Source organism: Macaca nemestrina, chromosome 1, assembly GCF_043159975.1.
Source record: "Macaca nemestrina isolate mMacNem1 chromosome 1, mMacNem.hap1, whole genome shotgun sequence".
NCBI classification, from domain to species: Eukaryota; Metazoa; Chordata; class Mammalia; order Primates; family Cercopithecidae; genus Macaca; species Macaca nemestrina.
This window is the reverse complement of record NC_092125.1, coordinates 60,568,201-60,583,740: the sequence shown is the minus strand read 5'-3', so window position 1 is coordinate 60,583,740 and position 15,540 is coordinate 60,568,201. Positions and strand designations below refer to the sequence as shown.

General features: G+C 38.5%; 1 protein-coding gene across 17 annotated transcripts in view; it reads right to left on the bottom strand.

Annotated features, from left to right (window-relative positions):
* Positions 1-15,540, bottom strand: part of LOC105484741 (protein phosphatase 1 regulatory subunit 12B) — a 238,801-nt gene that overhangs the window by 81,355 nt on the left and 141,906 nt on the right. For 14 of the 17 annotated variants that reach the window (XR_989183.3, XR_011612764.1, XM_071078097.1 and 11 more), the window contains 3 exons: positions 14,809-14,998; positions 14,608-14,720; positions 13,167-13,208 (listed from right to left, as the gene is read on the bottom strand). Coding sequence is in view for 12 of the 17 variants with exons in the window: in XM_071078097.1 (XP_070934198.1) it covers positions 13,167-13,208; positions 14,608-14,720; positions 14,809-14,998 (345 nt within the window). In the remaining 5 variants the exon portion in view is untranslated. Of the gene's footprint in view, positions 1-6,446; positions 6,611-7,639; positions 7,787-13,166; positions 13,209-14,607; positions 14,721-14,808; positions 14,999-15,540 lie in introns of those variants that run through there. The other 3 variants (XR_011612768.1, XR_011612766.1, XR_011612769.1) reach the window with 3 other exon arrangements.

Below are 15,540 nucleotides of genomic sequence, written 5' to 3'. Positions count from 1 at the left end.
CTTCCAAGAACCTGTGAGCTTCAAAGGCAAACTTACTTATGGTCAGTCTACAAAAGCTGAATTTCAAGTATTAAGTGATTATATATTCCCAACTATAATCTTAGCTAACCTCAAAGATTGGTCCTTGAGAAGTAAGAAGGAATAGGATCAGATGAGAAAAACAGATAGGGACATGCTGGGAGAACCATTTCAGACTTTCTCCTCAAAAGGTAATGAACTGAAACATAACAGACTATATTTAAAAAGACATGGAAGCAACTCCCCTTCTTTCCTTCACTTTCTCATTCAGGAAGCTTTACAGCTTGCTTCCTGCTGCATGACCAAAACTCATTAATGCTGTCCCAAACAACATTTATCCCTCTCAACACATGATGTTCCCCCACAAACTGTTGCTGATAACAAAGAATCAGGGGAATTGGCACAATGCTGAGTTACCAGAGAAGTGCTTGGATGAGAGAAAATTGACATTTGGACATTAGCAAATACTTTCTGTATTAGTAACCTACAGCAGAGGCCAGCAAACTGCAGTGTGGCCTGCAGGCCAAATCCAGTCCACCAGCCTGCTTTTGTAAATAAAGTTTTATTGGAATATAGTCACTCCCATTTAGTTACATATTATCTATGGCTGCTTTCCCATTATAACAGTGGAGTTGAGTCATTGCAACAGATTACGTGGCCAGCAAAGTGGAAAATATTTACTATAACGCCCTTTTCATAAAAAGTTTGCTGACCTAGAGCATTACGTGCCAAAGATGAAGTGAGGCTGCTACCACTGTCCCACCCCCAACACATACTGCTGGAGAATAGGTATAAACATCTGCTTTCTCTATCAGCCTCAGAAAGGCAGAGTGTTGACTCTTCACAACAGCCAGCAAGTAGTAGCTATACCAGACATTTGGAGAAATTAGAAATATAGCATTCAGCCACCATAAACAGCCCCATGTTTCACCCATTTGGCATATCACTTTTGAAAGTCCTCCAACTCCTAAAATGCCATAATAAAGTATACAATGTTTTATTTGGTGATGTAATACTCAAACATGTTGTTTGCCTCTTAAAATGCTTCTGTTACCTGAAAAAACTTTTAGAAACATAACAAGAGCTGTAAGCTCCAAGGCCATAATAAGTACTTGTATTATGTATTATGCTACATATTAATTTGCCAACAGATTTTTAAAACTTCCCTGCTTTCCTCTTGGTAGCCAATAATACTGACATAGTTTAAGGTGTAAGAGTTCAGGTTGTAATAAAAGATTTTTAAAAATTTAAAGTATAAAAAAGTCAAGAGTTTTTTAAAAGTACATATTCTATGAAGGCGCATCTGTGTGAACGTTTATGTACCTTAAAGGATCATACTAGGTTACAAAACTATGGTTTCTCTATGAAGAGATTCATGTCACTAAATGGCTGCTATCTGATTCTTGAACTTGCTTTACTGAAGACTGAGACAGTATGGAGAAAAATTAAAACTAGGAGGTTGTGGCCATTCATCTTTACATTTTTACAAGCTTTATACAGGAAGCTTTACAGCTTGGGATAGGTAGTCCAACTATCCTACCTTTGAGATTCTACCAAAATAACACTTTTAAAGGTAATGTCTGTTAGTGCCTTAAGCTCAACGTTCCTGCTGGGGCAAATCTATAAACACTCCATTTGCTGAAAAAGGACTTCAAATCCTTCATCAAGCTTTCTACCTCAATCATGGGGCTAGAACTCTAACATTAACTAAGCCTAAGCCATGGTTAAGGCTCTCCAGCCATGCTATCAACAGGAGAAATGAATACTTCTGTAACCGAGGTAACCCTTAGACTCCAACGGAAAGAGAAACAATTATTCCTGGAGGCTGTCTATGATCAAAGCCATCATAGGACTACTTTGATAAAAGAGTTGAACCCAAGTGCTTTGAAGATAACCTTATAAAATTGTCATCATAGTAATGATGGTGTCCCAGGAATGCTCAAGTTGACAACAATCCTTTTCTAAAGAATGTCATTAGTCGGTTTTGAATATGTTTTTTAAAAAGAAAAACTTTGGGAAAAAAACAGCAGGAAATTCACTAGAATGTTAATAATTTCTTCTGAAAAATATGGTTACGGATGGTTATGGACAATTTTTTCTTAGCTTTTATAGCTGAAACAATCCCTTTTCATAACAAATATTTTTAACACCCCCTTACTATCCTGAAATAAAAATCACTGATATAAAACTTACCTAAAATCATTAAAAAATAGTAACATAATATGAAGAAGAAATAAAAGCAAAGCACTTTATAATAAAATATGCATTTTAATGTGTTAATGCTTGGGCCTGTAAACTAGGAGGCATAAAGAATCAGTCAGAGATTTGGATGCATCATATAATTATCATGAAGGCAGAGGTTAAATGCAGATCTACAGAACGTGTAGCATGATGTACTCATAATAAGTGGCATTGCTGTCAGGGATAAATAAAACTAAGAGCAGTTTCTCCTCATTTACATGGTGGTTGAATTTTTAGAACTGTCTTCCTCCCCACCATCAAAAATGAGCTTATACATAAAATCAAGTTTGGTTTTGGACTCAGATAACCGATAGGTTTTCATCTATGACTGTCAAGGGAGACAGTCAAAAGTCAAGCAAGCTTCAGGATACTTGTTTGATATGGGGCATTTTAGGATATCTAGCATCTCTCACGCTTTCCACTTAATACATGTAGAACATCCCCCATCACTGTATTCCCTGTAAGTAGCTCTATGAATTTTTACAACCTCCTCTAGCAATTCTCCTGCTGCTTTTGAGAGCTACTGCTTTATATTTTTCTATACTTCATGAATTTTCTTTAATGAAATTTACTATCTTTTACAATCTTTTTTTTTTTTTTAAAGCTCCAGCAGAGTTTTAAGCTCATCTGTGTTCCTCTAATAAAAAGACATAAGGTCAAGTCACTAACACAAACTAATATCTTGAAAGCAGTTGGAGGCAGAAGAAGAAATCAAAAAAAGAAAAGGTCAAGAAATTTACTATCCTTAGTAGTCGGATAAACCTTTCACATCTTTGGATGAGATGTATGACAGAAGTCCAAACAGATACCTCAAAGATCAATTTATTCTATCTTAAAAAAGATTTATGATTAAAGCAGAATTCACTGATGTAATGGGACACTAGGTCCAAAAATTACAGGGTCTCAAAGGAATACATGTGAGCTTTGATTACTGAGATTTCCTGGGTAACAGCACGACCTAAAATTAATAGAGTCCATAAAAGGAAGATGCCAAAAGAAACTTTGTTCTTAAGATGGTTTATACAGCTTGGGCTACAGCAAGACACAACCCATATATAGAAAATCACAGCATCTGCAGTATTTTAAGAAACTATAGTTGAAAAGCAAGAGCAAATGTACAGTGAGAGGAAAGATCCTTCGAGGCCAACATGGAGTCAACCTCTAGAGAAGATTCTTCAGTGCACGCTGGATAACAGGCAGCTTCCCACATACAGAATTGGTTGGCTGCCATTTCTCAACCTCTGTCTTTTTCCCTGGGACTGCCCATTGTCATAAATTGCAGAAATCCAGGACAGCTTGCTTTTCTACATGTGGAATGCCTGCCAATTCCCAGAGGCTGGCTACCACAGGACTGTTTATAACAGCCATTGCTTATTAAGTTTACCCTTACTTTTATATCCTGATGAACATTATCATGTTATCAAATTTCTCAGACTTCTCAAAACCCTCTCATTCTGGGGAAGAGCTATCTTTTCCTTTCTTTAAAAAAAAAATCTGCCTAAAGATTAAACAGGTTGAGAGGAGAAAAATCTATATTTTATTATCTCTTTAAGTCTGTTAAAAGCAACAGAGGCTTGCTTTAAAAATAGATCTTGGTGGTTATGTAATATACTGCAAAAAAAAAATATTACTTTACTACATAAATAACTATTAGATAGCTCACCTACCGTGTCTTTAAACTTAGTCAAACTGTTGTTCTAACTCCACAGTGCAATCTTGTCTGGGAAATACCTTACCATATTAGGCAATCGGGCCCCAGAGAGAGAGGAAAACAAAACAGACTTAGGATTTTACCTAAAAGGAGAATGGCAAAAATACTGACTGGTGGTGGAGAGTGGACAGAAAGTTGCTGGATACCCTCCAGCAGATAAACGGGCTTCACAAGATTAAGTAACAAGATTAAAAAATTCTGCTCAACAGAAAGGATCCAGCAAATAGCCAGAAGCAACGCTGTGAAACATTGGAGAAAAAGGGTTGCTATTTACTCAAAGAAAGAAGGTGGGAAAAAATAGTAAAGATCTCTGAAACTAGGACTGTTGGAAGGACTGGCAAAGCAGCATAAATGGGATGGGTTATTTAGGCCATAAAAATGAAAGCCTGCTTGCTTGACAGAGAAGCTGCAGGGACTTGACTTGATCAGATGCTCAACAGGTTCCAAACAGCATTTGAAACATTTAGTTCTTGTTCCTTTCCTTTCTCCTCATTTCTTTCTCCCTACTTCAGCAATCTCCTTTAAAATTTATTCCTCAAAATTCTTCAGTTATATGTCAGAACACATGTTGGAGTTATAGAGGATTTGGGGCTACTTCTGTGACTCTCCAAATAATCCACTCTTTAAGGATAAATTAATAACTTCAAAATCACATAATCCTAAGGCCAAAAAAAGTATTCCGAAAGCCTTGCTCTCATCCAGATGTAGGAACTTAGAGATCTGGAAAATAATTTAAATGGATCGTAATTATCTCTATTTAAATGTATTAGCTCATTTTCATTTCACGATGCTAAGAGGCAGACTATCATAATCCCTACTTTACAGATGAGGAAACCGAGGCACAGAAGGGTTAAATAACCTATCCAAAATAGTTAAATGGTTAAGCTGGGGTTAAACGCAGGGAGTCTAGCTCCTGGGTCTGCACTCTTAACTATTATGCCATATTACTTGTCATAACAGTATGTGGTATGATATAAGAGATATAACACATATAAAGATACAAATTTTGAAGGTAGTGCAACAGCTGTGCACTAGGACTACGACTCTGTGATACTAGCAGGGTACTTAACCTCCACACCTCCTGGGCCTCAGCGGTTAACTTCAAAATGACAGTGTTAACTAGGTGGCCTTTAAAGTATTTTTTAGCTTTAAATTTAGTCTATAACTGTCATTCTAGCCACCCCAGAGCTATTAATAAATCAAATTTTAATATACAGTAACATCTCTACGTGTTAGGTGTTTTATTTCTAATAAAAGTTTTTCCAAGAGTCTTTTTTTGTGGGGGGACAGGGTCTCGCTCTGTTGCCCAGGCTGATGTGCAGTGGTGTGATCTTGGCTCACTGCAACCTCCACCTCCCAGGTTCAAGCGATTCTCATGCCTCAGCCTCCCGAGTAGCTGGGATTACGGGCAGGCGCCATCACACCCAGCTAATTTTTATATTTTTAGTAGAGATGGTGTTTCACTATGTTGGCCAGGCTGGTCTTGAACTCCTGACCTCAATTGGTCCATCTGCCTCGGCCTCCCAAAGTGCTGGGATTACAGGCATGAGTCACCATGGCCGGTCCCAAGAGTCTTCTTAACTGCAAGTGACAGTTATTCAAAGATGTAATAGAGCTGAAGAAAATTTGGCAAAGGAGACCAAGAGGTAAGTTAACAGATCATTTGGAGACATGGTAATCAATAGAATCCCTCTGATGTAGTAAGAAGAGTAAGAAGAGTCTTATGACATCCCTGGACTTCAAAGGCCTCTAGACAACGTTGCAGAAAGGAAGCAATTTCTAGTTCAAAAGACGCCAGAAGATGCTCTGGAATGTCCAGCTCTCCTATACCACTGCATAGCCCATTTAGAAATAGACTGAGCAGATTTCATGGGAAATAGCCCTTGAAAAAAGAAGTAAAATAAGAACAATGATAAAACTGCCTATTGTTCCATGTGTTTTGTTTGATTTTGTTTTGGGAAAAGGCGGAAACTACATCCATATTCACAGGGTCAGGTACCAGGATTGCTCAGTTTCCTTTGCTGATTCTTCCACTTCTCCTCACTTTGAATTTTGGAGTGCACCAGGGCTCTTTCAGCCTCTTCTCTGTCTACGTTCATTCTCTTGGTGGTCACATTCAATCTCATGGTTTTAAAATGCAATCTTTAGGTTTACTGATATCCAAGACATAGTTCCAGCCTGGTCCTTAATCCTGAATTCCAGATTCCTACATCTAACTGTCCTCTTGACATTTCCATGTGGAAACATGTCAATCAAATTTATTAGATTTAACAATTCTAAAACCAAAACCAAATGCCTACTGTCCCCCCACCAAATGTATTCTTCCTGTAGTATTCTCCATTTCAGTTAATAAAATTTCATGCTTTTAGTTGCCTTAGCTAAAAAGTCTTAGTGTCAACCTTGACAACCTTCTGTTTTCTCACCTGATATCCAAGAAAATAGCAAATCTCATTGGTTCTAACTTCAAAATACATTCTGAATATGACAACTTCTCAGCATCTTTACTGCCTGCTATTCTCCTGGTACAAACCACCATCTGTTTTCCCCTGGATTGTTGCATTATAATGGCCTCCTAACTGATGTCCCTGCTTCCGCTAATGTCTTCTCAGAGTACATTCTCCAAAATAGCAGGCAGTGATCCTTTAAAATATAAGTATAATCATGTCACTCTTCTGCTCAAAACTACAAAAGCCAAAGTTCTTATAATAACTTATCAGTCTATGCCATTTGGCCTTCTTGCACATTCCACTTTAGCCACACTGATTTTTTTTCTTTTTTTTAACCTGTCTTCAGGCATGCCAGACACCTGTCTTAGGGTCTTTGCAGTTGTTGTTCCCTCTGTCCATAACACTCTACCCCCACATGTCTACATAGTTTCCCACCTTGCTTCCTTGAAGTCTAGGCTTAAATCATATTTTCTTGGTAAGGCCTATCCTGACCACCCTACTTATAATGTCATCCTCCTTTCATGTTGGCACTTCTGATTCCTCCTTAGTCTACTCTATATGGTTTTTCCATAGTACATATCACCTTTTAACATAATATTTAATTTACATATTTATTTTATAGTCTGTCTCCCCCACTAGAATGTAAATTCCATAAAAGCAGGGCTGTTTGTTCATTGTTGCATCCCCAGAATCTAGAAAAGTGCTTGATCATAATAGGCAGTTAAAAGCACTTGTTGAATTAAGATGCTTATGAAAGTAAAGGCAGGACAAAATGGAAAATGCATTTAGTGGCTTTTGGTATATTTCTAGGGCATCTGTTTTCTGTTAAAGTTCAAAACTCAGCTCTCCTAGCAAATTCCAATTGTGTTCTTTTATTTAGTTTGAAAACCTTGTATTTGATTGCTTACTTCTTTTAGAAGACTTTTACCAAGAGATCTCTCCACTAGCATACCCCCAGTTATCTGAGGCAGGTACCTTGATATCTATGATTTAGTAACTCTTTAGTACTATCTCCTTTACCAATGAGTTTTGAGGGATGATTAGTAATCCAGACCTACTGGTTGCATTCTGGATGGGGACAGCTACATTGCTAACTTTTAGGGTAAGGTTTCAGTGATTTTGTTCAGATTGAGTGCCACCTGTTTCATCTAAAAGCAACAGAGATTCTAGGGGAAAAGAAAAGTATGAAAAGTCTTACTTCCTGACATACATAACTACCCACCTATGTCAAGGACAGCAGAAGAATGCTGATGCTCTACCCACTGAATCTTGATACTCTGAGTAGGCTTTTAAGTTGTCCTTCAAGAAGACGTTCCTTCACTCAAGGAGGTGAGATGCTACTAGCAAGTCAATTCGAACATGTAACCTGCTGAGTAAAAAAACCAAATGGATGAATAGGGAATAAAAAAGGATACAAGTCCTAATTTCAGGTTTGCCTCACTATAGTAAAACAAAGAGGTTCCCTGAAAAAAGGTATAGGTTGCTCACCTAGCAGAGATATCATGCCCAAATAATTCTTAATTTCTCTGGGCCTCAGTTTTCTTAACTGTAAAATGAGGTTCCTTTTTTTTTTTTTTTTTTTTTCTTTTTTTTTTTTGAGACGGAGTCTCGCTCTGTCGCCCAGGCTGGAGTGCAGTGGCGCGATCTCGGCTCACTGCAAGCTCCGCCTCCCGGGTTCATGCCATTCTCCTGCCTCAGCCTCCCGAGTAGCTGGGACTACAGGCGCCCACAACCGCGCCCGGCTAATTTTTTGTATTTTTAGTAGAGACGGGGTTTCACCGTGGTCTTGATCTCCTGACCTTGTGATCCGCCCGCCTCGGCCTCCCAAAGTGCTGGGATTACAGGCGTGAGCCACCGCGCCCGGCCACAAAATGAGGTTCCTAACCCAAGATATCTCTAGATTCTCTTCCAATCCTATGATACCAAAAGCTGGGAGGCAAGTACCTTTACTACATTGAACTGGGTCTTTCAACAATTCCTTTAAAACAAAAGCAATTTGTCTTTTGCTCAGCTTCTTTAGGGCACCATTCTGCCTGCGCACCAACATCTTTTCTGTTGACCACTTGTGCCCTCTAGTGATAAATTCAATTATACAACAGGATTGGCTTGGAAAACAGCTCCAGAGTAAACAGGGAAAACAGTAAGAAAGCAATAGATAAAATTCAATGTAAAGAAAATGGAATCCAGGCCAAAGATGCAGGTTAAAAAAGATGGAAATAATCCAATGGTCATTACCTTCTGTGGTGTACCTATGCTTGTTCCCTCCAGGGCAAACATTCTATGTGATTACTACTATAGTAAAGAAAACAGCAAACACACTGCTGAATATAAAAGCGTTTTCAGATATAATTAGAATAACCCTATTCCTCAAATTAAGATGCAGATTATTTTTTATTTAGAAAGACAAAGGATCTACTAAGATTCTCAGAGACTGTCATATACCTAATGTGGATAAACAAAACAGAATTGTTTTTAAACACATCTGTCAAGCAGGTGCTAAGATGCCAATTTTAAATATTCATGTTAGTTTCACTGGTGCATGGATTTACCAATGGGGATGGGTTCGGACTAAAATTATGTACTATGTTGGGCTTAAGTAGGGTCCCCAGCTTTCTAAGCATGTTCCTTGCTGTCCCCAGCATAGCAATGCATGACTAGTCTATCACATACTCTCTTCTGAAAAATTTTAAATTGATGCATTATAATAGTACGTATTTATGTGGTACAAAGTGATATTTCAATACATATATGCAATATGTAATGATCAAATCAAGGTAATCAGCATATCTATCACCAAAAATAATTTCTTTGTGTTGGAAACATTCAAAATCCTCTCTTCTAAATATTTGAAAATATACAATAAATTATCATTAAGTATATTCACCCTTTAGTGCTACAGAACACTAGAACTTATTCCCCTACCTGTAATTTTATATCTGTTAACCAACCTCTGACTGTCCCCCTTTTCCAGACTCCAGTAACCATAATCCTACTCTCTACTTCCATGAGCTCAACTTTTTAAGATCCTACATATGAGTGAGAACATGAGGTACTTATTTTTCTGTGACTGACTTATTTCACCTAACACAATGGCTTCCAGGATCATTCATGTTGCTGTGAATGACATAATTTCAGTTTTCTTTATGGCTAAATAGTATTCCACTATGTACATATACCACATTTAATTTATCTATTCATTTATTAATGGACATTTAGGTTGATTCCATGTCCTGGCTATTGTGAATAGTGCTGCAATAAACATAGGGGTGCAGATATCTCTTTGAAAGACACAGAGAGAGTGAGACTGAGAGAGAGAAAGAGCGGGAGAGAGACAGAGCATGAGAGAGAGCAAGAGCACCAAATCCTAACCACTAGACCACCAGGGAGCATCATCTCTTTGATATACTGTTTTTCTTTCCTCTGGATAAATACCCAGTAGTGGGACTGCTGAATCATATGGTAGTTCAATTTTTAGTTTTTGAGGAACCTCCATACTGTTTTCCATAATGGCTACAATAATTTATATTCCCACCAATAGTGTATTAAGAGTTTCTTTTTCTCTTCATCCTCACTAGGTTTTGTTATTTTTTGTCTTTTTGATAACAGCCATTCTAAGAGATCAGATGATCTATTTCATTGTGGTTTTGATTTGCATTTCCCTGACCAAATATTCTATTGACAGCAAACATTATGGCCATTCCTGACCATATATCTTACCTGTACATAAATGTTGGTTACATTTTTCTTGTTATATAAAAAAGGAAACGAACTTCAATGACCTCAATAGAGATTCAGTTTAAACAACAGAAAGGTCTCCTAAACCATGCTGTTGTCACTGCTATATAAGTGAAGTATTAAACAATCTTCTTTTGAAATCTTTAAGAAGAGGGGGGAAAAAACCATAGGTATTTTGAATCATTTAGGTCTAACTCTGACTGGAGGCATAAGATAAAGATAATAACCATTAAAGCTTCCTTTCTAGCATTAAAATTAAATATTATTGGCTGGGCATTGTGGCTCATGCCTATAATCCCAACATTTTGGGAGGCCAAGGCAGGAGGATTGTGTGAGCCCAGGAATTCGAGACCAGCCTGGGCAACATGGTGAAACCCCGTCTCTAGAAAAACTCCAAAAATTAGCTGGGCGTGGTGGCTTGCACCTGTAGTCCCAGCTACTTGGGACGCTGAGGTAGTAGGATCACTTGAGCCTGGGAGGTTGAGGCCACAGTGAGCCATGACTGCACCACTGCATTCCAGCCTGGGTGAAAGAGCAAGACCCTGTCTCAAAAAAAAAAATTAAACATTATTGCTGGTTGATTTCTATCTTTTCCATTCAATTCTCTGTCCTGAGAGGCAACCACTCTTCTGATTTCTATCACCATAAATTAGTATTGCTTATTCTTGAGCATTAATGATGAAATGTTTTAAGGTGATGGAAAAGTTCTGTATCTTGATTTGGGTAGTGGTTATGCTGGTACATAGAAGTGTCAAAACCCAGGAAACACTATATTTAAAATCTGTGCATTAATTGTAAATTATATTTCAGTTAAAAAAAAAAGATATTAGAGTCTTGGGAAGAGATAACCTTAAAAATAATAGATACTATCACTCTTAAGGAGTGGGCTAGGGAAGAGAAGGAAGTCGGCATGACCTCAATAGCAGATATAGTTTTATTGAACCAAAAACCAAAAAAGGAAAGAGCTGCCCTGGCTTCTCAACTGTATCCATGCTGATTAGTTAACAGCACCATTTCAATAGAATGCCCCCCACTCTGACTGGCTCATTTGTTGTTGCAGAGCTGAGTAAACTGTACTGCCTGATGGATGAAAATGGATTTAGGGTAGAGAGGTGGTCATAAGATACTACTGATTGTCTTGAGGTAGAAATGTAGGAATTTACACTGGGTCATGATGAGGCATGTGGCTCTGTAGGCCCATATAGATAACGGCATCATGCCTGCTAGCATTAGGAGAGAGTGCTCAAGGGAGAAAAACAGTTAAGAATTTAACTGAAATATATGAAACAAGCAAATATAAGACTTTGACAAAAAGGATGCCTCACCCTATGCTGATTCATTATCAGCCTTTCTTTCTGCACTATTGGCGAGGCTGGAGATTGGAACTTGGAATATATTTCTTATAGCAATCCCTAGCTTACCTGCATAAATTCAAATGTACCAGTCCAGAGATACTGGGCTGTTTATTCTTTTTGATTCACATTGTTGTTTTCTTGACACATGGTAAACACTAGTAAATGCCTTATGCAATTGGATGTGTGGAGTATTTTTAGTCTGACAAATGCCTTTCACATCAAACTGCAACAGTCTCTGCTTTTCTTCATACTTTCAAGTCAACAGTCCTAAAGTAAAATTCTCTAGGAAGTACTGCTTCCTAGAGATCAAGATTAAGATCAAGATCATCTTAATTCTCCTTACTTGGTACCCTGTAGGCTAGGATTTTCCACTGCCAAGAAGATTAGAAAAGTAGAGAAAAGAATTTTCACTGGCAAAAGACATTCTTAGACAACAAAAACTTCCCTTTTGCAATTCCCTGGATTTAAATGGCCTATGTAATTCTGTATGGATAATGTTCCATTTCAGTACTCTATAATCTATAACTCAGATCTTCTGAGTTATATTTCCTGAGTTACATATTCTTTAGAGTTATAATTCCCCAAAGGAACTTTCCTGTATTCACTCTTCCTACCTCCAAAAGCCTTTCCAAGCCCCTTGAAGAAACTAAGAATTGCTGTAATTTATACACATACACACATGCACACACTCTTGCTCCAAGGAACCTCTATATACTATTTCCACACCACACAGCTTGCCTTTATGAAGTAGCCCCAGCTTCAACCAAGGACAGGCAATTCTCACCTATGTCACCATTAGTCATTAAAGACACTACTTTCTGGAAGGCTACTATTGTCTGTTTTGGATCTAGACAAAAATATAGGCAGTTAAATGACAGTATATTATTTATATCTTCTCTGCTAATGATGAGTTAGATGTTAATTTTCAGTATAGGTTATTAAATATACTCTGAGAACATACTTCCCATAAGTTGCAGGATACAAAAAGGTCATCTTTTTACTTAATTTCAATAGAAAAGCATGTGTATTTCAAATAATTTAGTCAAAACCAATTTCCTTCCTTCTTGGAAAACAGTACTGAAAAGAAAACCACCACCAATCATGTCTGAGTGGCTTACAGGAGCCTGGAGTATCTTCGGAAAAGCTGAACTTAGGCCTTTCACTGCAGGGAAGAGTTGGATGTCAGGCCTTAAAAGGTCAGAGTTATATAAGATGCCAGATGTTTAATCTTATCTCAAAGTCAAATATAAATGACTTGGGGACTGTCTGATGTTTTACATTCTCCACATTTATGTCCCTCTCTATTAGTGTGGATCCAAAAAGGAACTGGTATCACTTTTCATTCAAAGGGATCAAAGTATTTCATATAATCCAATAACATACTCAGAAGAGAGAAAATGATGGATCCTATAACAGGGTGAAAGATTGGCAGCAGGCAAAGAAAAATGTAGGAAACTGGTTCAAGAGCACAGGCGTTGTTACACCACATGAGAAAACAGTACCACAAACTAACACCTGCCCTATCTCTTAGAGGAATGTCTATCTCCAAACTCCCTCTCAACTAAAATCTGCATAAGTCTTGCCCTTTCTTCTACTAAAATTATATACAAGAGCAAGACTATGCTCTCAAGAGACAAGCCTCACTGGTTTGTCACTTACCCATGTTTCTTTGACCTCTTCAGAGCCATCAGTTTCATCCTCCTAAAAAAGAAAAAGGAAGAAAATCAAGGGGCTCATCGTCAGAGACATCCTTGAAAGCAACAAGGTCAGATCCCATCAATTATGCATCTTGGCATTTCAAACATGGGCAATGAGAATTGACTTCCAAGTGATGCTCTGTTACTGCTACTTTTCACAGCCATCACAGGCAGGCAATTTAGAAATGTCACCTGTAGTCTAAAAAGTCAAATAGACCACAAATGGAAAAGGGATTTTTTTTTTTTTTTTTTGAGACCGAGTCTCACTCTATAGCCCAGGCTGGAGTGCGGTGGCCCGATCTTGGCTCACTGCAAGCTCTGCCTCCTGGGTTCACGCCATTCTCCTGCCTCAGCCTCCTAAGTAGCTGGGACTACAGGCACCTGCCACCACACCTGGCTAATTTTTTGTATTTTTAGTAGAGACAGGGTTTCACCGTATTAGCCAGGATAGTCTCAATCTCCTGACCCGGTGATCCGCCCGCCTCAGCCTCCCAAAGTGCTGGGATTACAGGCGTGAGCCACCGTGCCCGACCGGAAAAGGGATATCTTTAAGACAGATGACAGACAGACAGACTTAATTTCATCTTTGTCAATACTTATCAATTTGGCCCTATAACAATAAAATACTTTTATCTAAAAATAATTTATAATAGATGACTATTACTGTCTCATTTCTTGTCTCACTGAATAAAGTTTGTCCAATTTTCAAATGAGTCATTGGTAGGCAGGTCCTCTTGTCCAAGTTATTGGCCACTTGTTCTTTAAAATGCCAATAACAAGGTTGAATGAGAAGGGTACCAAACAAGATATGGAAGAGGATGAATGGAACTACTGAATGTGTATTTGTAGTTAGTAAACATTGGTATATCTGTCTTTATTTGAAAGCCAAAGTTCATCTATTTTATGTTATTTGTTCTGTTTTTTCTCCAAAAGAGTAAAACTAAGTGACCTTGTATTACTTAGAGGTTTTAAGTTCCTTGAACTTCTTGTAGTACTCCTACAATATTTAGTTAGAATCTCTGCTCATATGTGGCATTAAGATATTGTTGACTCACTACATGACATTCAGGGAATATTAGGAAGGACTACTAAAACTTGACAAGCTTATTCACTTGTTATACTTGTTTATATGGCTGTTGTATATTTCCAGTTTTTTAATTCTTTGCCAATTATTTACTGAGTGCCTGCCATGTGCTTAGCACTGTACTAGATACTGGCAATCTAGCAGGAACATACCAAATGAGTCCCACACTGGTTAGGTCTTTCTTCTCTTTTCCTCAGTAATACTTCCTGAGAATCTGCAAGATTCACAGCACCATGTAGGACTCTTTCTTTTAAACTCAACTGAAAGGATGGTGGCCAAGAGTAATACGATATGCCTCAGCACACACCAATCCACTTACATCCTTTGTCCAGAAATTGATGCCTGTACCTCTTCGTCGTTCCTTGGGCCGCCTCCTCTCTCGGACGGACAGCCTTCTAGAATACTGCTCATCCAAATCTGCTTCTTGATTCTCTGGCCAGAGATAAAATAAAGTATGAACTTTAAGAATCTGGGGGATGTGCACTGTGGAGGGGCCTGTGTCTTTTGAAGCTCTACATACCATTTTTGTCCATTTCCTTTGCAGTTGTAGTATTTGTGGTAGTCTTTGAACTCTCAGAATCAGGGACTGAAAATCTATTTGTCCGTAGCAGATGGGAACTGGTGTAGAGTGAGGGTCTTGATGTAGAAGGAGATGCTGGCGTGGTGGGTTTGTCTGGCTGAGTTGGGCACCTCAGGCGATGACAGATAGGCTGGAAATAATCCACAACATGAGATACTAGAAGTCAAGTCCATCTAAAGGATAAGGACAGCAGGATTATACAAAATGCTTTTTTTTCTATATTAAGAGGCTTATGAGTAGATGATGATCAATATTGAGTACCTGGGAATAGGTCCTCAATAAGTGAACTAAGCTAAAGTCAGTTAATTAGACAGAAAAAAAAACAGCTGCCAGACTCCTACTCTGAGAATCCCATCATGTTGAGAGCAGTTCAAGCGAATTACTCATCAATTGACCAAAGGGTACTACACAGCATTAACTGTGTAAAAAAAATTCCTTTGGCCGGGCGCGGTGGCTCAAGCCTGTAATCCCAGCACTTTGGGAGGCCGAGACGGGCGGATCACGAGGTCAGGAGATCGAGACCATCCTGGCTGACACGGTGAAACCCCGTCTCTACTAAAAAAATAACAAAAAAAACTAGCCGGGCGAGGTGGCGGGCGCCTGTAGTCCCAGCTACTCAGGAGGCTGAGGCAGGAGAATGGCGTGAACCCGGGAGGCAGAGCTTGCAGTGAG